Below are 23,294 nucleotides of genomic sequence, written 5' to 3' on the forward strand. Positions count from 1 at the left end.
ATCTCATTATAGGAATATCTGCAGATGCCAGGAGAGAGCATTCGCACTCTGGTGATGTCTGCAGAGAAAGATGCAGTCAAGAGGTTCCTCTCTCATATGCATCGAAGCTGGGATCACATTCAAGTTGAAACCAGTCGGGTTTGTTTGAACGCTTCAGTTCATTTTTAATTCATGTTATTCAACTGCTGGTTCGCATGCCAAATCTTGCCCACAAATAGTCAGACCAACTGGCAAATTTAGTTGACTAACATTTTTGTTGCAGTTTCTAAAAAATAGAGCACTCCCGTCAAAAATAAATTCTTTGACTAGATTTTTTTTACGTCAGTCCTTAAAGTGGAACATTATCACCAGACCTATGTAAGCATCAATATATACCTTGATGTTGCAGAAAAAAGACCATATATTTTTTTAACCGATTTCCGAACTCTAAATGGGTGAATTTTGGCGAATTAAACGCCTTTCTATTATTCGCTCTCGGGGCGATGACGTCACGTTAGCAATCCGCCATTTTCTCAAACACATTACAAACACCGAGTCAAATCAGCTCTGCTATTTTCCGTTTTTTCGACTGTTTTCCGTACCTTGGAGACATCATGCTTCGTCGGTGTGTTGTCGGAGGGTGTAACAACACGAACAGGGACGGATTCAAGTTGCACCAGTGGCCCAAAGATGCGAAAGTGGCAAGAAATTGGACGTTTGTTCCGCACACTTTACCGACAAAAGCTATGCTACGACAGAGTTGGCAAGAATGTGTGGATATCCTGCGACACTCAAAGCAGATGCATTTCCAACTGGACTGGACAGATCAGCTTTCAGGAAAAGAGAGCGGATGAGGGTATGTCTACAGAATATATTAATTGATGAAAACTGGGCTGTCTGCACTCTCAAAGTGCATGTTGTTGCCAAATGTATTTCATATGCTGTAAACCTAGTTCATAGTTGTTAGTTTCCTTTAATGCCAAACAAACACATACCAATCGTTGGTTGGAAGGCGATCGCCGAATTCGTCCTCGCTTTCTCCTGTGTCGCTTCATTTTCGCTACCTGCCTCCACACTACAACCATCCGTTTCAATACATGCGTAATCTGTTGAATCGCTTAAGCCGCTGAAATCCGAGTCTGAATCCGAGCTAATGTCGCTATACCTTGCTGTTCTATGCGCCATGTTTGTTTGTGTTGGCATCACTGTGTGACGTCACAGGAAAATGGATGGGTGTATATAACGATGGTTAAAATCAGGCTCTTTGAAGCTTTTTTTAGGGATATTGCGTGATGGGTAAAATTTTGAAAAAAACTTCGAAAAATAAAATAAGCGACTGGGAACTGATTTTTAATGGTTTTAACCCTTCTGAAATTGTGATAATGTTCCCCTTTAACAACAGCAGAACTCTCCTGTCATATAAAGGATCTTTAACTAGTGTTTTGTAGTAGGTGCTCAACACAACAGAATGCTTGTGTATAGAAGCTCTGACAAACAAACATATTGCTTCTGTTTTAAGTGGTGCTGCCAAACTTTAATACATTTTTTAAAATCAGATTAATCACAGGTTTGGTGTGTATTCATTTTGATAATTTGGGATTAAATATACATTTTTAATCTATATGAATAAATTTTTTGTGTGCTAGAAGAGACCCAATAAAGAAGAGCACTGTATGTATATTATTGCAAAAATGATCACGTTAATCATGTATATACGCAGATTAATCACACAATTTAGTTTGACGGCACATGCAGATGGTTGCCTTAAAGGCAGCACGGGTTGTCCAAAATACAGTAATAAGGGGGTTTATATGGCCCCAATCGTCGGGTTGTCCAAAATACAGTAAGAAGAGGGTTTTATATGGCCCCAATCGTCACGATTTACATGACACATGAAACGTGACGAATTGGGGGAGTGCACTATCCACTTTATCCGCAAGATGGCACTAGAGATATAGTAATAGATATCTTAAAGTGTGTTTTGTTTCAATTCCAACTTTGACCACAGCATCAGTTGCTATTCAGAGTGGTGCTTTCCTTCATTTTCAGCAACTCCTTCTCTTCCTCTCATGCGAGACCTGCCTAGGATTGGGGTTGTACACCCCTACTGGACTTTAGATCAAACTGTTGAGCAAATGATGTGCATACAAGTAAAACATTTAAAAATGTTCCTGGATGACATACTGACAATAGAATTGCGTTTGTGTCCAAACAGTCTTTTTGGAGTTAATTTAAATCATGCAAACACGTAATAGCCTGTGATTAATTCGGATTAATCCAAATTTAAAGGGGAATTGCACTTTTTGGGGAATTTTGCCAATCATTCACAATCATGTAAGACAAGAACACATCTGTTTTCTATTAAGGCATTCTAAATGGTAAATAAATGCGATGAAAAGTCTGCTTACAATGGAGCACCTGTGAGTCGCTCTATTCTGCCTATAAAGCACTTTAAAAACATCTAAACACGTCCATTAGGTTTTGAATACACACTAACCATATATGTAATGTAACAAAAGGCAAAGTCATAGTAACATGTAATATTGACATATTTTGATCAGTTTAAGAATTTAGTGGCGCATTATTTAAAAAATAAACATCACAACGTCTGTCTTCTTGTCTAATATAAGAATTGTGCATCAACAAATATGTTATATTTGGTATGGTGGATTATGTTATTTTTACAATTATGATACCTTTTTTCACATTTAATCTCCTGGAAAAAGACACGTTTTTCCATTGCAGTTTATATATTTGTTATTTTAATTCTGTTTATTTCTAACATACAGTACTTGACAAATTTACAAGGGACATCAAACGTCATCTTTTTCAATTCCACTTTGCACAACGGAACATGCCCAATTGTGTACATAATGGCTGCAATTCATAAATAGTCATTGTCATATTTTTGTGAAACCTCTTGAAACAAAAATCAAAACAAAAATGGAAATCCATATTTGAGTGGTTTTTCAATTACATTTTTGAGTGGAGTTGAGTTTGAGTTTATTTCGAACATGCAAGCATACAACATGATGCATCATGATTTCCAGTTTCTCTATTCAACATGTTCGAAAAGGAGTAGGAAGAAGCAAAGCGTATTTAATCCTACCCCTTTTCCTTTACATAGCAGTTGCTAAAACTTTTGTTCGCTTCCTGTTCTCAATTTATTCACAATATACCCCATAAGTAATAACAATAAAAATAAATAAATAAATACATAATATGATGAGATGAGTAAGATTATCTTGAAAATGAATGGATGGATGAGATAAATCCAGAATGTTTATCATGGTTCTTCTTCTTTGTACTTTGTAAACACTTTAAGTTTGAAGAGTTTCTTGAAGTGGATCATATTAGTACATTGTTTGATTTCTATGCTTAATCCATTCCATAATTAAATTCCACATACTGATATACTGAAGGTCTTAAGTGTTGTACGTATGTACAAATGTTTTAAATTACATTTTTCTCTAAGATTATATTTGTCCTCTTTTGTTATTGTGGTGGTATATAAAGTTAAAATTGTCCAAATCCATCTGGGCTTAACGTTAGACTCTCATGTGGTTAATCAAATTTGATTGTATAACCAGTGATCTTTTTTGAACCTACATCTGTTTTGTCCTGTTAATTTTTCCCCTGCCAGGACTCTCAAAAAGAGCTGCAGGCCTTGGAAACAATGACTGCGGCTTTTATCCATAAATTCCAAAAAGTGACCCCAGAACTCTTCGTGGACCTGTCCCAGTTCATCCCATTCATGTCTGTCTCTGACATCATGAGCTTCCCAGCCTCTCTGATGGCCAACGACAGCGTGTAAGTTGCTGACTATGCAAAGGTTGAAATCAGTGTCCTCCTGGTAGACTTTTTTGTCTTTGTTTTGAAGGCTGACTGCTATTCGTGACCACAGCTCAGGGATGAAGTCACCACAGAAAAAGGCATTTTTGAAAAGACTCCTGCAGTCTAGTGTGTTGGGTGATGTCCCCACCTGGCCACCATACTTCCTCAGTTCCATCCTCCCTCTTCTGCCTTACCTTCCTATCAGTTGTTTTCAGCAACTGACCTCACAACAGGTTGGGGGATGCTAGCACTCGTTCCATAATGTTCCTTTAGCATCAGCCATTTCAAAGTAATATGAACTATTTTCTATCTCAGCTCACCCCTTTGGTGGAGTTGCTAGGCAACAGTAGCCTGGATGGTGTGAGAGGGCGCCATGTTGTTCGGACCATTTTTACCAAGAATAAAAATCTCACAGATAATGATGTCATGAGGTGAGGCAGTTCAGTGTTTGCACATTTCCATGGTTACAAGTTACAGAATGATTATTTTGTTGAGTATGTCCTTGTTAATGTCTTCAAAACAAAAGTACTGCTTTTCTACCTATGACACTTGTACAGTTTGTAATGAATGGTTCCTGGAAAATGAATACATGGTTACATTTGAGTGCAATACAGCAATTCGCTTGCATCATACCTCCAGTATGTCATGGTCATAGTTTGAATGTTGTTTTGCAGACTTGGCGTCCTTGCATGCTACCTAGATCCACCTGACCTGCATTCATTTCTTCACGACTCAGCTGTGTCGTCCACTCTCCAGAGGCAGCTGCTCCAGTGCCTCTCTGAGGGCATCATTAGTGCCAGTGGCAGGGTGAGTGCATCTGCAGAAAAAAAAACATCCTCTGAATGTTATTACCTTTTTGTCTTTGCCATTTGGATAGCTTTCGTCCTGGCTGATACCGACAGTGCAGACGCTGAATGCCAGCAGTATGGCTCCTGCAGACTTGACTGGTCTCAGTGCTCTTCTCCCCAAGTTAGGAGCCTCCTTTTCACTATCGCTTCCCTCCCAACAACTCCTGGAGCTCCTCTCCCAACCTGGAATACACAGATATTCTTCAGCACAGGTCAGCAGGAAGGTTGTTTATTCCTCGTGTTGTTGTTTTTTTTTACCATTTCCCACCTTTACAGGATCTTAGTGTAACTGTGTCAAAATTAACTGAATCGCCAAGGAAGTAATTATGTATAGAACTAGGTATATTTACGTTCATCAATTTGTACACATTGAGCAACATCTACAGCAGGGGTGTCAGGGGTGTCAAACTCATTTCAGCTAGGGGCCGCATGGAGGAAAATCTATTCCCAAGTGTGCCGGAATGGTAAAATCATGGCATGATCATTTAAAAATAAAGACAACTTAGGTTGTTGTCTTTGTTTTACTTTGGCCAAAATAGAACAAGCACGTTCTGAAAACGTACATATCACAAATAATCCTCGGGAGAAAATAGTAAATGGGTTATACTTGTATAGCGCTTTTCTACCTTCAAGGTACTCAAAGCACTTTGACACTATTTCCACATTCACCCATTCACACACACATTTACACACTGATGGCGGGAGCTGCCATGCAAGGCGCTAACCACGACCCATCAGGAGCAAGGGTGAAGTGTCTTGCTCAAAGACACAACGGACGTGACGAGGTTGGTAGTAGGTGGGGATCGAACCAGGAACCCTCAGGTTGCAGGCACGGCCACTCTCCCACGCCGTCCCCCCAAAACACTTCAAATTTGTTGTAAATTCTGAGGAAATTGGTGCAGTTTCAAAAACACAATGAGCTTAGACTTTGTCTCAGTGTATCTACAAAGCTAGGATAAAACTTTAAGTCACAGTTTTTCTGGGATTGAACAAAAACACAACATGTAAACTCTTTGAGGTATCAAATACCTCCTTTGTCATGTCAACAAACCGTAAAAAACGGAGGTAAAAACTATTCAAAAGGGTTAAGTTCCCTTTTGTGTTTGACAGAGACATTTTGAGGCAACAAGGGTGCCAAATAACGATGTGTTCGAAGCAGAAGACATAAAATGGCAGGTTTTAAATTTCATGTGGGTCGAGGAAGAGGAGCCACAGTCCCCCTTTACTGTGTACCTCCCGCTTGGCACCGGTATAAACAGCTTGCTTACCTAACAGAATTGCTATTGTGCCAGTGGACACATTTAGAACAGCAGTTTCTTTCGTTCAAAAAAAAAGCAGCTAATTTTTATACTTGGCAAACTTATCCTGCGGGCCGAATAAAACCTGTTCGCGGGCCTGATCCGCCCCGCGGCCCGTACGTTTGACAACCCAGATCTACAGTCATGTGAGAAAAAAACAGGTGTGTTCAAATATGCAGTGGCAGGCCTTTTAATACTTGTCACCGTTATCAATAATACAAACCATCAATTAAATATTGAAACGACCTGACAGTTATGCGTAGTGTTAGAGTTTATCATTCCCTACAGTCTGTAAGGCCATGAAGGTGATTTGAGCAGCAATGGGTATGTGTGTGTAACATGGTCCTGCTTTAATGCTACCTAACGCTAACTTTGACAACTGTCCATCCAGCTTCTTTCTACAGTTTCTCCTGTAAATGATTGGCAAACAGCAGACTACACCCTGCTGGTCGTCAATCAATCAAAATATAAACCAAATTAAAGGAAAGAAAACGATGAACATTGATATAATGCTGTCGTATGTTGGGATGGGTAACTTTCACATTTGAATTGACACGGTACGAATTCCTGGTACCTGGCAATAGATACCGGTATTATTTTATGTGTATTCAATGTGTTATTACATCGTAACTGTTTAACAATAAAAAACAACACCATTTAGCAGTGAGCTGATATTGATAACTGTGCTGTCCAGTTGTTATTAAGGATTAGCATCGAAACTCGGTTCCATAATGACACCTGTGCCTGCATCAGCGGTAGTACACTTACCAAAAAAAGAAGAAACTATCGGTGCGTCATTTCAGTGCTAAATGAATGCAGACTTGAACACCTGCAACAAGCGCCTGGCGATGACATTGTACAAGTAACATTTTGTAAGTAATATAGCGTCCCGACAGAAAGCTAGATAGTAGCCACAATAACACAGCACTTCCTCATTATACGCCAATGAAGGTTCCAGCGAGCAAGGTTTAATTCACGAACCCCTGGAACTATGAGTATCAACATTACAAAAGTCGCTTTTGCACGTTATCTATGTTCTGTATTGCTGCAGTAATTATGAATATTTGTTGTGAATATTACATATTTTTGAATGTATTACTTAATCATAATTGAAATATTTAAATAACTGGTCTGTTCAACTTTAATGTCACAAAATTCCATGAGCGTGAAAAGGTTCTTGCATTTCGTTTTCTTTTACACAATAATGTGCACATTTTCCAAGTACCGGTTCATGCACAGTTTAGCACCGACATCGTTTTTTGCAAATATCGAATTGGTACAAGTATCATTTAAAATGTAAAGAATACCCATCCTTTATTTGTTATATATTGTTTTCTTACATTACTGAGTATCATTTGCTCAGTAATTACATTAGATGGCTGTAGTGTATAGACTACGGTGTGTTGCCTTAGTCGGAAAGTAGCCTTTTCCATTAAGCTGAATATGACTTAAATGTTTGCTGGGTCCTACAAAGTGTTTACACTGTAAGTATTGCATTTTTACACAGCAGCTGTTTGATTGTAACGTACATCTTAGTTGTAGTTGTCGTTACCCCATTTGGAGGTATTAAAATCGCCATGTAAAATGGTTATTGCTAATCAGTAGCATGTCTATAGGATATCCAATGTAAATTAGCATTGAGCTACCTACCACATTTTGAAAAGTGGAGCCTAGAGTTGCCAACTTTCTGAAAAAAGGATCTACATTTTTTTGGTTGTTCCCTTGGGAAATTAGTTTTTATTTTATCCACAAATGTTGAATGGATGCAACTGGACTCTCTGTTGAATATGTTTCAGATGAGTCCAGTTGCATTGATTACATTTTTGTGGGTTACATGACATTATGACTGACAATCTACACAGACATATATTTCATTTTATTTGACATAATTTAAATAGATGCATGTGGAGGTTTTCCTCCATCCGGGTCCTTCAGACCACCAAGGACGGACGTGACAGCTGCGTGCATGGTTTGGAACAAGCTTTTATTTTTCAATAATGTTTTTCCTTCAGTCATTGTCTCGTCTCCCTCTTGCTTTCGCTCTCTACCATCAACAACAACTCCCTTCTCCTTCCCGACTGCTGCCTTTAACAGAGCGACAGGTGACCAGACAAACACTCACAGCTGTGTCATCTACGCACCTGCCGCTAATCTCGAGGCCAGTCCTGACACGGCCCGCTTCTCCGCAGGACCGCAGGCCACGCCCCCCCCCCCCCACAATGCATAAGTCTTGGAGCAATATAAATACATGAGAAACACATAATAATAAGTAAGTTGTAAAAAAGTTCAATTATCAATTTTTGCCTGCAAAAATAACAAAGTTAACAGAATAAAATAAACAAAAATGTGTCCTGATTAACTTAAAACAGAACAAATTCAATGTTCATCTTTATGAAAGAACATATCTCCTACGTTCATCAGTATGAGAGCTACTTTGACAAAAACAAAGGAGAGGTGAGCTATATGTCTTTTGATTACACTGTATTCCATTTCACTTGTGCTTTATTCATGAACTCATTGTGTTTATGCTAAATCGTGGTAATTATTACATTAAATACAATCATCATGTCTAAACTGAACACTTGTAAAAATACAAAGAGTAGAAGGAAATATTATTTGACCTTTTGGTGAGTTACTGTAGTGTCACTATCATAAAGTGTATTGTCACAATTGTGAAATGTAGTGTCAGTATCATAAAGTGTAGTGTCACTATCATAAAGTGTATTGTCACAATCGTGAAATGTATTGTCAGTATCATAAAGTGTATTGTCAGTATCATAAAAAGTAGTGTCACTATCATAAAGTGTAATGTCACTATTATAAAGTTTAGGGTCATTATCATAAAGCTGGACACACTATGTTTATGTCCAACAACTTAGATACACAACTAGTGTTTTGAGGACAAGACATTATGATGACAACAAAAGAGAAGGTTTGCTAAATGATACTTTCAAAAAGCGAGCTAGCACATACATGATAGCCACATGTAGCTTTGTCGTTGAACAAAAATGATCTCTGAACATCCGCACTTGTTCCTTTTTTTTGTCACTGTGGTATAAAGTCACATTTGGAATGATTTAATTGATTGCCCGTTCGGCGGACAACAGATTGATAGCCAAGACAAAGCTATTGCTCAAAGATATCGGAAAAGTCAAACTCCAATGAGACACACTGGCATCGATTGGCTTACTTTTTTGAAGCTGTTGTCATTTTATAGTATTTATTGATATTTGTCAGATAATTAATTATTCTTATGGTCATAAAAATACAGGACATAGGGCGTCCCTTGACAGCTCAATATGGGATGATTCCGTTTTTCAAGGGACAGTTAGCAACCTTGGGCCTTACTGTACTTTTAGGCACCTTCTTCTAGTTGGTTGACATGAAAAAGTGTAACATTAACTAGAGCAGGGGTAGGGAACCTATGGCTCTAGAGCCAGATGTGGCTCTTTTGATGTCTGCATCTGGCTCTCAGATAAATCTTAGCTGACATTACTTAACAGGATAAGTACTGAATAATTCCGCTGGTAATCACAGTGTTAAAAATAACGTTCAAAATTTAAAACATTCTCATGCATTTTAATTCATCCATCCGTTTTCTATCGCACTTGTTCAAGAAGTCGCATTAATTAATTTCTTTAATGACGTCCAGCACTCCACGAGGCCTCCGGCCATACAATAACTCAAAAGGCGCTAAACCTACGGAGGCCTGGGGTACGTCCCGCATCGCAAACATTAGGGGATCCAGCCATCCATCCCAATTCGGTTTGTCCTTGTGCATAAACTTACGGATAATGGTTTTCAGCGTTTTATTCAATCTCTCCAACAGCATCTGTTTATGGATGATATACGCTGGTGCGGATGGCCTTAATTCCCAGTAACCCGTATAGTTCCTTTATCGTGCGTGACATAAAGGACGTGCCCTGGTCAGTCAGAATCTCTTTCGGGATTCCGACTCGGGAGATGACCTGAAACAGAGCTTGCGAAACACTCTTAGCAGAGGTAGAGCGCAGGGGCACCGCTTCGGGATAGCGCGTTGCGTAATCCACCAGGACTAACACAAAGCGGAATCCCTGTGTGCTCGGATGAAATGGTCCAATGAGGTCCATCCCAATTCTCTCGAAAGGGACCTCCATGAGCGGTAATGGGCGCAAGGGCGCCTTTGGGGTGGCCGCTGGGTTCACCAGCGGGCAGTCCGGGCAGGCAGCGCACCAACGGCGCACGTCTGCCCGGAGGCCCGGCCAATAGAATCGGACCATGACCTGATTAACTGTCTTATCATACCCCATGTGGCCAGACATGGGATTAAACTGTTTTTGGCACCAACAACTGGGTGTGGTCCTCCCCAGTTTGAGTGTCACGGCCCACTCAGTATATCTCGAATAATTGAAAAATGGGGGAATACCCACACTTTCCCCGGGCGCACCAGCTGACCGTCGATGTAATCCACCTGGTCCCAGGACGCGCACAAAGTTTCATCGCGAGATTGCTCGAGGGGAAAATCCTCCGTAGGGCGCCAATAGGAGGACGGGGGGGTCTTCCCGCGAAGCCCCCACCGGTTCCCGCTCGGCAGTGTCGGATGGACCCGCGTCGCCACTGAGAACTGCGCGGATAATCCCCTTTCCTACGGTCCGTGAACGCACCCCCACGCATTGTGTCAGTACATGTCTAAACCCCGACCAATTTGTGCCCCAAATTACGGGGTGCGAGAGGTGCGTACTTACAGCTACCTCGACCTTATGCTTTTGTCCCTCATACCAAATTTCTACTGGCACCATAAGGTACTCGTGCACATCCCCAAGTATTTTATTTATTATTGGTTAGCTTCAGAATAACAATGTTGTTAAAAAAAAGAGAGACTTATTATACTCTAAAAATGTTGGTCTTACTTAAAAATGCACGCATGTATTCAGTGTTAAAAAAAAATATATGGCTCTCACGGAAATACATTTTAAAATATTTGGCTTTCATGGCTCTCTCAGCCAAAAAGGTTCCCGACCCCTGAACTAGAGGGAGTGCGGCTAAGTCCACTATGAGTTCTTCATTAAATATTTCCCGGCCAAATGCTTGAGCTTGTGCCAAGTCTGAAACTGGTTGTGACGTCAAGTACAACAAAGATATCGAAAAAGGGCACCATTTCTTTTGACGTGAATCTGGTATGGAATTGGGTACCCATTCCTAATTGTATGCTACTTTTACAGAAATGTATAGAATGTAAGTCAATAAACTCTGTCTGAGGACTAAAAGTCTGTCCTTTGGCTTTCACTTGAAGTAATCCTGACTAAAGATGATGAAGGCATTTTGAAGGAAGACTTTTCTTTCTGGTTTGATCCCTATTTGTAACATCTTTTCAGGCTTTTCGAATACTGTCCAAGATTTCCAAAGACACTAATGTAAGTATACATTTTGGAGAATGTGTTTGCTGAACACTGGTCAGCTTCCCTCGGAGTGTCAAGTGTGTTTTCCTCCCCGGCAGCTGACAGTGGAAACTTTGTGTAAACTGAAGCCTTTACACTCTGGACTGTCCCCTGCTGTGCTAAGCAACCTCCACTGGTCTGAGATCAATGAAAGCCCCCACTGCCAGTGTTGGAAAAGCATGCTGACTGAACTGAAGCCTGGCCATAAAGCAATGCTGTACAATGCAATGCAGGAGGTGATGCTATTTACTTTCTCTACATCAGTGCTTCTCAAACTTTTTTCACCAAGTACCACTATAATGACCAACATTGAAATAGAGTAACGTATTGTTGAATATTAAAAAAAGACTTCTGAAAGAAGAAAATACATTAGTGTAGTAGGCCTCAATATTCATTAAATATTTTTTAAATATGTTTGTTTTATGCCCTTTTTGTCAATGAAAGCTTAGATTTTTTATATGACAAACAAATATCCAACAAAAATGATTGGAGATCCAAAAAGACGACGCTCATAAAAGTGTTAAAAATAAATCATACATATTCTTACTTCCAACGCTTAAGTCTTTCTATCAGTGGTTCTCAAACTTTTTTCACCAAGTAGCACGTCAGAAAAGACTTGGCCCTTCCAAGTACCACCATAATGACCAACATTAAGATACAGTAGCGTGGTAGGCCTAAATCATCAAAACAAGGCAGAAGTTTTATTTAACAAATACATTTTTATTTTGGGCCTCTGTAACAATACAGGCTATGAACATACATCAACAATGACACTCCATATACAATACATATTTACAGACTTGTTTGGCGTGTCACTAAGCACGCAAGCCACAGTTTGAGAATCACTGCTCTAGATCCACTTCCGATCGATCTGTTGATTATAAGCTTTTTATATATTTTTTTATTTGTTTGTTTTATTCCCTTTTTGTCAAAGAAAATATTTGATTTGAAGTAATTGGACCCTTTAATAGGTCAATAATTCAAAATACCATTGATTTAATTTCATCATCATTTTTTGCGAAAAAAACATCTGACTAAAATTTGTGGGGATCCCAAAGGGCTCCACTCATAATAGTATTAAAAATAAGACACACATGTTTTTACTTTCAACGCTTAAATCTCTAGATCAGTGGTTCGCTAACTTTTTTTTTTTTACCAAGTACCATCTCAGAAAAACATTGGCTTGCCAAGTCCCACCATAAATACCAACATTAAAATACTGTAGTGTGCTAGGCCTAAGTATTCATTAAAACAGGGCAGAAGTTTTAAGTATATTCCATATTTTTGTCCATTGTAACATTAGACACCATGCACAAACATCAACAACAATACTCCATATACATCACATTTACTGACTTCTTTGGTGTACCACTAAGCACATGTACCACAATTTGAGATCATTGCTCTAGATCCACACCATATACAGTAAATATTTTACTGACTTATTTGGGGTACTACTAGATGGAGCCTGCATACTTCTAGTGGCACGCGTACCACAGTTTGAGAATCCCTGATATAAATGATATAAATTTGTCAGACAATAGCATTTTTAATACTATTGTTATATGATGATAATGCTTCCTACCACAATTTGAGAATCATTGCTCCATATTATTTAACTGTCCAGCTTTTAAAAGGGAACTGCACTTTTTTTGGAAATTTGCCTATTGTTCACAATACACATAAAAGACAAGTAGACAAAGGTTTTTTTTTTTGCATTCTAACATGCAAACATCGGCTCATTCTAGGTGGCTAGCAATGCAGGTAATGGGGGCAATCAATTCTACCTCTAAATCACTTTGAAAATGCATCCAAAACCCGCCAACAATACTTTATTTACATTCCATAACCTGTATAATAACCAAACTGTAGCGACATAGTTAATGTAAGCGCGAACACTGAGGAACTGTTATTCTAGCGTGCTATGGTATTAGCCGTGAGGTAGCTACGGCAAGAGATTCGCTCGCTTCTACGTCAGCACCCGAATCGTGTTTGAGTTTGTAATACACAACACGATGCGATAGGACACCAATCTGTACTGACTGAAAAACATGAACATCCATATTACAGTATCTGTAAAGTATTATTTCATGTTTTGTTTGTACACAGCTAGCTCAGCAGCGTATGATATACGCATGACGTGCTGCGTATATCATGATCAATTTTAAAGTGACTCACTTGATTGATAGTTTGCCGGGACGTCTCCAGTTGATTTTAGTTAAGCACTCCATTTATGTCTAAATAGCTTGGCTCCAAGTTCCACATTTTCAAAGAGACGCCGACCTCACTTTTTCGTCTTCCGTCTGCTCCAACGTTTCACCCGCTCTTCGTGCTCGCTTCCAGAAGCAGGAGTTCATCCTTCTCATATTCGGCTTCAAAAAGATAAGGTTGTGAATCCTCATTTGTCCAAAAATAATCGTCGTTGTTGTTTATTACCAAGTCTGCCATGATTAGAACACACATGGGTTTGTTGCCGGAAGTAGGAACAGACATTTGTTGCCAGAAGTTGGAAGTGCGCTGCTATGGAAACGGAAATAAATACCATAGTTAGACATTAGTTCCGGCAATGCATAAAATGACCAAAATATGGGAAATATTTACTGTTATGAACGTGTCTCTTACTACATTATATATATACTTGCAGTGTGTATACAAAATGGTGATGGAGGGTTTTGAAGTGGTTTTATAGTGATTTGAAGGCTACAACGGTGACTCCCATCTTCCAAGCATTTTTTTTTCATTTTTAAAACCCTAAACAAAACAAAAAAAAGACGTGTGTTTTTGTCTTTAATAAGGATTGTGAATGACAGGCACATTTCCAAAACACGTGCAGTTCCTCTTTATTGATGTTTTGTGGCTCTTGTTATGTGTTCTATTGTCTACCAGCAGGCTTTATATCGACACTCGCTAAACATCACTCAGCATGTAAACTGTCTCCTGCCATTGATCCCTTTGAGGAAACTGAGTGAGGCTGTGCAGAGGCAACAGCTCCCTAAAGACATCAGTTTGTACAAAGACATTGACTGGTCGTCACAGCAGGTGCACATTAAACTTCATCTTGTGAGACTTTTTTTGTACATGACCATAGGCTCCCACACGCTTGCACAAATGAGGAAAAAGTGAACAATTAACTCTCGTAGCTTCACTCTTATTAATCTGCGAGGCATTGGATATGCTTCAGATGAGCCTTTCAGGATATTAATGCTCCGTCGGCGCCAGGCTCCATCACGCTAATTAGTTTGGCTCTGACACAGAAGTGTGAAGGAATGTGTTATAAATTAATAATAGCGAAGTTAAATAGCTTTTTGTCACAGCCTAGGGTCTATTAGGCTGCCTTCATCACCTGTACAGTAAGCGCTGACAGGACTTCAAATCACAGGTGATAATTTATGCCATACCAAGCATGAGTGTATCACATATGTAACACAACAACTCTAACATGTTATTTCGTGAGTTTATTATTTTGTCAACCAGAAAATGGGGATATTGGAACCCAAGTGTTTGTATCATTGATTGATTAAAGTTAAAGTTGTTTTAGTTGCACTCAGACCCCAAAATGAAGGTCATGCATACAGTAACACACAATTACAACATTATTACAATCCTAAATAGCAAAATACTTTGAGTGGATGGAATACTGTAAACATATATTTTGCCACTTCTTAAAATCAGTAGGTACGAGTTACTCTATGTCTTATAGTTAGCCAGATTTGTCTATGGTAGTGTACAATAATAATTACGGGTGCACTGCAAACCTGCATTTCCAAAATAATCGTGAAGTGTATGCTTGTTCTAACAAGTGTGTAGTTAGCATGCAATAATTATTGTACTGTATTCCTTTAGTGGCAAAGTACAATATTGTAATTTAAAAGAAATACATTTTCAAGTGAAAATACAGGTACAGATTTTAAAAAACAAACACATTTTTTTTTTTTTAAACTACTCTATTACAGTAACAACTTGTACATTTAATTCAATACTTCCTACATCTGGTCATTAAGTTATACAACAAGCTCTCTTTTTTCACTGTAAGTGCTTTTTGACTTTTAAATGAAACCCCGTAGTAGTGTGCAAACTAGGGTAAGCTTTTGAAACATTTTTGAGGACAATACAAAAAATAATTAAATAAAAAAAAAAAAATAATAAAATCAATTAAAAAAAATATATATATATATAAAATATATATATGTAAAAAAAAATTATGTATATATATATATATATATATATATATATATATACTGTATATATATATATACATTGTATATAGGGAAAACCTGCGAAACAGGCTTGTAGGGATGATATAGCCACTGTTTTTTCTGACCTAACGAATATATATATATATATATATATATATATATATATATATATATATATATTTTTTTTTTTATTTTATTTTATTTTTTTATTAATACTGTGTATGGCAATATGGTATATTATTACAAATGTTCTAATTAAACATGGCCTCATAGTAAATATTGTTTGATTTTATTCATTGAAGACACCTTTTCTGTCTGTGCAGGCTCAGCTTCTATTTAAGTGGATGCATCATTTTAAAAACATCACCAGCAATATGTTGAGGTAAGTCTCTCGTCTTACGTAAGGTTTTCAACTAAAACGGAACCATCCACTCTGCCCTGTATTACTGTGACACTCAGAGTAATTTGTTAAATGGAATATGAATATACAGTAAAACAGGGTGCTTGATATGAAATGTTGGTAAACTTGTGGGTGAAAACAATCAGGTCAACAAAGTGCCCCTGATTTATACTCCAAGGTGTTGTTAATAGTGAGAGCTGTTTTTGAAGTTTGGTTGTCTTACAACCACAATTAAGAAATACAAAAAATAACTGTATACCTTTCTGTCATTGTCAAAGTAAAATATCATAATTTTGAAGGCGACCCATGATGATTTTAATTTGCATTTAAAACACTTCCTTGTTGTCTATATCATTTATCTATTTGATATGCTTTGGTATAAAGTTTGAGTACATTTTGCTCCACAGTCACTCTTCTAACCTCTTTTTTGAGTCTCCCTGCAAGATGTTTATTTGTGGTGACGTTCCCAGATTGCAAATGAAACAATGCCCCACCCTCTTTAAAAGTATCCGTTTTTATCTTTTTGAAAATGTACACTGTTTAAATAAATATCTTAAAGTCCTCGCCACTATTTTTGATTCTCCCGGTCAAAACATTACGTACACCTGCACACGCTCTTATCGATTCAGAGAGTGCATAAAACAGCTGCTTTTAGTAGAAATGATGTCTTTGCATGTCGCACGATGGTGTTATAATGCTCATGCCAAGATTAGATGAAAATAAAAAATATTTCCTCCCCCTCAGCTTCAGGTTATTTCAGTTTTACTTAATGTCTAAATAAGTACGTCCACCTCGCTGTGACGTCACAACATAGACAGACTGCAAAACCCCGCAAACAGAGACTACGTTTACACTGCAGGCCAAAGTGTCCCAAATCCGATTTTTTTCAGCTGACTGTTTACTCTGCAATTAAAATGTGATTTTTATCAGGTTCTAGTGTAAACGCGCACAGGCCCCAATGTGGCTTTGACGTCACTTGCATGCGCACTTCGATTAAGTGAAAACAAAGAAAGTTGACCGGGAGGAAGTCGCTACTACTACAAAATAAAATAAAAGTCACAACAACTTAAAAATTAGTAATTTTTACGTGAAAGTAAATTCAAGTAATATAATGTATGAATGTATGTATGTAGTGTAATATATTTGGGAGGGTTGTAATCTTTTTTATGGCTGTTAAGTAGAGGAGACACGGACATCAGTGTGGATCTACATGAGCTTTATTTTTCAACTCACATGTAAGCAAATGCACCACAGCGTCAATTCCGGTCTTTAAACAATGGCTATTTCTTTGAAACCAAAATACATATTCATATATTACTTATAGTCTATTATTTGCGCAATATTGACAAAGTGATGCACCGAAAATGTGGTCGTCTTAAGTACAAACTGAAGCCGGTTGTTGTGATGAAATAACCATTTCCGCTGCTGACAGCACAAATGACTCTAGCTCGCCCAAAGCTGACAAAAAATCAGATTCAGGTCACATACAGGTCGGATTGCATTTACACTACACTCACATTTGAAAATATCAGATTCCAATCGGATTCAGGACTGTCTCCTGATGTGGCTGACTCTGATGCCAAAAGATCAGATTTGAAGCACTTTGGAGCGTTTAGACTGGCAAAAAACCCCTGATCTGTGTCACTTGAGGGCAAAAAAAATCAGACTTAGTGTGTAGTGTAAACGGGGCCAGAGACATCCAAAACTGCGTGCCAGCGCAAGTCAGAGTGCATTACCTTATTATTTGAGGCTTTGGCATTGCTTAACATATATCCAACATTGTAGCAACATTTATAAGTCAAAAAGATTAAAGTCATCATTTGGTCTCCATTAAAGACAAACTTTTTTATGCAGCTCTTGTACTTGATATTATTAGATTCTGCAAGTGTGCCTGGTAAGAGTAGACTTTGTTTTTCAGCAATCCATAGCATGGGCCCCTCTGGCTAACTTGGGGCCCAAAGCAGAATTGTATTTTACCTTTCCAATTTTTATTTCTCCCTTTTTTATTTAAGGAATTATTTTTATACTTTTTTAATCAAGCGTGGATTTAATTAGATGCATATGTTGCACTAAAACGAATTCATAATAATGGAATTGTTCAATAATATTTTTTTAGTGCAAAATAACAAAATGATAAAAAAAAATTAAAAATTCCTGACATGATTAAAACCCACTGCGTCCACTTACAAGCCCAGCACCAACAATGTGCACAACAGGGCAGAGTAAGAGGCAAAAAGGGGCAAGGAATATCTTTGCTTTAAAATAGTATATGAAGCGCCCTGTCATTCATTAATTGACATTTCACATGAGCTTCTTCATGCAATTTCAGTGTCTGTGCAGAGCGAGGGACAGTAATAAAATAACGACTTCTGTGCTTGTAGAGAGCTGGGCTATGTTGGAGGCGGAATGACATGTGACTTTCTGAGACTTAGGAGCAATGACAGTGATTTTGCAGCGCTGCTCCACTTTGTTACTATGCTGCCAGGACACCTTAGACCTGCTCTGGTGAGGGGCAAAGTGCTGACTCATTATTGTTCACTCGATGAAAAGCCTGTTAGATTGACAAAAGTATCTTTAGTGCTAACTTGTTTCTGTTATGTGTTAAGCGGAAATGTGTCCTTGAAGAACTGAGAAAACAACCTGAAGTGGATCTCAACGATTTGAGCCCTTGGTTTTCTGCAACATTACCGCAAGTGTCTCCTTATTTGACATGTACTTTACATTTTTTACAGTTCATCTGAAAACATATACTGCTTGCTATATTCTCTCTCAGAGTGACAATGATGGATGAGCTTTCCAACGCATCCTTCAGGGCTGTTCTGGACCATGTCCAGGCACACTTTGCAGATTTCCTCCTCCTACCACGTTACAAGCGGACAAACATAGCCGAGAGGGCTATAGGCGAACTGGTAGACTACCAAATCATACACTCTGTATATCATACTATTGCATTAAGTATGCAACAACACATTTGAGCATCTTTCAAACTAAGCTGCCTAATGCATTCACCCTTTGAGCATTGAAAGAAATCTTGAGTGATGATGAAGTAATTAGAATGAATTAACACAAATAATAATCAGACCCATTAGGGATGTCATAATTTGATGAGAATCCAAACGTAATTTGGACACACAGACCAATACCGGACGTGTACTTTGATTCACATTTGACATCTAATCATTTAGTCATATTTATTATGTGACTGTGTGGTGCTCTGCAGGGCTCTTCCAGACTTATTGGCGGTGTGATTGATGGTGCAACTCTGGACTTCCTGGGCCCTCTTCTGCCTTTCTTGGACAGAGACAGTCTGGATCTGGTAGACAGAGGTGCTCTGGCTTTGCGGCTGGAGGAGATGAAAAGCTTCTGTCTTCCCAAAGAATCCCTGAGAGATATCAGCACGATGCTCACCCAGAAAGACATGATTGGGTAAATCAAAGTGAAAAAAAAGTCTAGCAAATTTGCATGAATTCTTAAAAAGTCTAAATCCAAACATTTTAATTCAAAGAAATCATATTATGATTTTGTTGTACATTTAAAACACTTCCTCGTGGTCTTAATAATATGTATAGGTGTGTTTGGTCAAAATGTTGCATAGACTGTTTTACAGACCATCTTCAAGCCGCTTTCTGACCGTTTCTTCAGGGAGCGCTATTTTGTGGTCTTATTTAAGTGCCTCTGCTTTGACTGTGTCTTCTCCCCACCATCTTTGTTGTAGTTTTAACCACTACCATATAGAGTCTACCGACATATAATTTCAAACTAAACACTACTCCAGGGGCCACCAAACTACGGCCCGCCAGTGTCCAAAATCCGGCCCGCGGGAAGTCCCAAGTTGAAAAAAAAAAAATGTATACTTTTTTTTTTATTATTATTTTTTAAAATCTGTTCTTTCTAATCCATTTTCTACCGCTTGTTACTCTCAGTGTCTCCTAGCTGCTCAGGCAAATCATATTGTCTAAAAATGCGCAAGAAATATATATATATATATATATATATATATATATATATATATATATATATATATATATATATGTATATATGTATGTATGTATGTATGTATGTATGTATGTATATACAAATATATATATATATATATGTGTGTGTGTGTGTGTATATATATATGTGTGTGTGTACATATATATATATATATATATGTGTGTGTGTGTAAATATATATATATATACATATACATTTATTTATTTATATATATATATGTATATGTATGTGTGTGTATTGTGGTATCTGATTCTCACCAAGACACAGGATTGGTTTTGCAGCAAGCCGAAAAGGGCATTTATTGTACAAGTGTTTTTAGGAAGGGCGGGGTATGGAATCAGCAAACTTAAAGTGTCCATTAATAAACATAAATATCTCCCATCTGGGGCTCTCAGTCCTTCACACAGCACACTTCTCTAAAGGTCAAAGGTCATTGCTGCCTGATGCACCTGCCTTGACACAGAGGAGAGCCAGACCTGAATGAGGCAGAGTTAAGTAGGGTTTGTAGCTGGGCCCCACCTGGCCGCACAGCTGGTGGCACTTCAGGCTGATTGAGCAGGTACAGGGGAATGTACCGCCCCTCGATGATGCGGCCAAGGCTGGGGCGTTGTCTTCCTTGTTCCACTCTGCCTCCATTCCCTGGCTCCTCCCCTGTGAGGTGCCTACCTGTCAGGCGGTGCTTGAGTGAGACTCCACATATCCCCCCCCTAAGCTCGCCGGTCGGTCCGGGAGCTTCTTTGTCCTCTTCATATAGGCGGGACATGGCGTCTGCATGTGGAATGGCCTTCCCAGGCCGATATTCCACGGTGAAGTGGTAATTTTGGAGTTCCAGGAACCAGCGTGTGACGCGATCGTTTCGGTCCTTATTTGTGGACATCCACTTCAAGGGGGCGCGGTCTGTCACCAAGGTGAAGGTCCTACCCCATAGGTAGTAGCGGAGGTGGTGTATGGCCCACTTGACTGCCAAGCACTCCTTTTCTACTGTGGCATAATTTCGCTCATGGCTCTGGAGCTTCCTACTAATAAATGTCACTGGGTGCTCCTCTCCATCCACAAGCTGGGCGAGCACGGCTCCAATTCCTGTGCCTGAGGCGTCAGTGTGGAGGATGAACGGCTGACTGAAGTCGGGGGCTTTCAACACCGGTTCTTCACATAGGGCTTTCTTCAACATCTTGAAGGCAGTCTCGGCCTCAGCCGTCCAGGTGACATGATGGGGCAATTTGTTCCGTGTCAGTTCATACAATGGTGTTGCAATCGTAGAGAAATTTTTAATAAACTTTTGATAATATGATACCAGGCCAATAAATGATTTTACTTGCTTTTTCGTCAAGGGTCGGGGCCATTCCCTGATGCGCTCCACTTTGCGGGCCTGGGGTTTTACGCAGCCTCTTCCTATGGTGTAGCCAAGATAATCGGTCTCAGTCAGACCCACTCGGCACTTCTTACCGTTGACAGTCAGTCCGGCACGTCTAAGGGCTCCTAGGACTGCGTCGAGATGCTGGAGATGGAGAGACCAGCTGGTGCTGTGAATCACAATATCGTCTAGGCAGGCGGCTGCGTATTCTTGGTGGGGCCGTAGAACTCGGTCCATCATCCTCTGGAATGTTGCCGGGGCCCCGTGGATCCCGAAAGGCAAGACGGTATATTGGAATAGCCCCTCTGGTGTGGAGAAGGCTGTTTTAGGTTTCGCCCTTTCCGTCAATGGTACCTGCCAGTAGCCCTTGGTCAGGTCCAGGGTGCTGACGAAGCGAGCAGGGCCAAGCCGCTCTATCAGCTCGTCTACTCTGGGCATGGGATAAGCGTCACACAGTGATATCTCATTCAATTTACGAAAGTCATTACAAAATCTCAGGGACCCGTCTGGTTTTGGCACAATAACAATCGGGCTGGACCATGGACTATGGGATTCCTCTATTACTCCAAGTTCTAACATTTTCTTTACCTCTTCTTTTATAGCCGCCCGCCTGGCTTCTGGGATTCGGTAGGGCCTTTGTCTTATCACCTTTCCGGGTTTGGTCTCAATGTCATGTTTGATCGCCTGGGTCCTTCCTGGCAATTCCGAGAGGCGGTCCTGGTTCCGTCCCAGAAATTCCTTCACCTCCTGCTTTTGGGACGGGGAGAGGTCCTCTCCTATAGGTACCGGGGGAGTGGTCTGGGGAGAGTGTGCAGTTAAAAACACAGTAGATGGCAACGGCTCTGCCGCATGCCATTTTTTCAGAATATTTACATGGTAAATTTGGTGACCTTTCCGCCGGCCTGGCTGGTTTACCTTGTAGTTGACGGGGCCCATTCTCTCAATTACCTCGTAAGGCCCCTGCCATCTGGCCAAGAACTTGCACTCGCTGGACGGAACTAATACCAGCACTTTTTCCCCAACTTGGAACTCTCGGAGTGTGGCACCTCTGTTATACGTTTTCGCCTGTTCTCTTTGGGCTTTTTCTATATGTTCTCTTACCATGGGCCAGATTTTGCGAGCCCGGGCTTGTAGTTGGGCGACATGGTCAATCACACTGCGGTGTGGCGAGGGTTGGTTCTCCCAGGTCTCTTTCGCAATGTCCAGCACGCCTCGGGGACGTCGGCCGTAGACTAGCTCAAAGGGGGAGAAGCCAGTGGACGCCTGGGGAACCTCTCTGATGGCAAAGAGGACATATGGAATGAGGTGATCCCAGTCTTTCCCGTCTTCGTCGGCTACTTTTTTTTAGCATCTTCTTCAACGTACAGTTGAAACGCTCCACCAGGCCATCTGTCTGAGGATGATATATAGAGGTTCGTATGCGTTTCACTTTCAGCCATTTGTACAGCATGGTTAACACTTGTGACATAAAACATGTGCACTGGTCCGTTAAAATCTCTTCGGCAATTCCCACTCGGCTAAACATCATAAACAGTTCATGTGCTATCGCTTTGGCTGAGGCTGTGCGTAATGGTACAGCCTCAGGATATCGGGTGGCATAGTCTAGTATTACCAGTATGTAGCGATGTCCTCTGGCTGACTTTGGGAGTGGTCCAACGATGTCCATTGCCAGACGTGAGAATGGGGTGCTGATGATGGGGAGCGGGACCAAGGGGTTTCGATAGGTGGGTCTCGGTGCATTCTTTTGGCATTCGGGACAGCCCTTGCAAAAGTCTTCTATGGCTCGTTTCACACCGGGCCAATAGAAGCGGGTTATTATGCGGTCATACGTCTTTTGTACACCTAGGTGAGCTCCGAGCTGATGAGTGTGGGCAAGATAAAGCACTCGGTAGATATAAGACTTAGGCACCAGCAGTTGCTCAATTATGTCCCTGCCCTTTGTTAGCACCCCTCTATACAGAAGGCCATTTTT

General features: G+C 39.9%; 1 protein-coding gene across 1 annotated transcript in view; it reads left to right on the forward strand.

Moving 5' to 3' along the window:
• LOC133608209 (stereocilin) overlaps positions 1-23,294 on the forward strand; it is a 50,812-nt gene that overhangs the window by 7,037 nt on the left and 20,481 nt on the right. Inside the window, exons 7-20 of the mRNA XM_061963414.2 lie at positions 13-138; positions 3,623-3,789; positions 3,860-4,046; positions 4,129-4,244; positions 4,488-4,620; positions 4,691-4,873; positions 11,314-11,352; positions 11,436-11,612; positions 14,266-14,415; positions 15,896-15,954; positions 18,354-18,477; positions 18,579-18,661; positions 18,746-18,881; positions 19,193-19,398. Coding sequence (XP_061819398.2) covers positions 13-138; positions 3,623-3,789; positions 3,860-4,046; positions 4,129-4,244; positions 4,488-4,620; positions 4,691-4,873; positions 11,314-11,352; positions 11,436-11,612; positions 14,266-14,415; positions 15,896-15,954; positions 18,354-18,477; positions 18,579-18,661; positions 18,746-18,881; positions 19,193-19,398 — 1,886 coding nt within the window. The remainder of the gene's footprint in view (positions 1-12; positions 139-3,622; positions 3,790-3,859; positions 4,047-4,128; positions 4,245-4,487; positions 4,621-4,690; positions 4,874-11,313; positions 11,353-11,435; positions 11,613-14,265; positions 14,416-15,895; positions 15,955-18,353; positions 18,478-18,578; positions 18,662-18,745; positions 18,882-19,192; positions 19,399-23,294) is intronic.

Source organism: Nerophis lumbriciformis, linkage group LG06 (genome assembly GCF_033978685.3).
Source record: "Nerophis lumbriciformis linkage group LG06, RoL_Nlum_v2.1, whole genome shotgun sequence".
NCBI lineage: Eukaryota > Metazoa > Chordata > Actinopteri > Syngnathiformes > Syngnathidae > Nerophis > Nerophis lumbriciformis.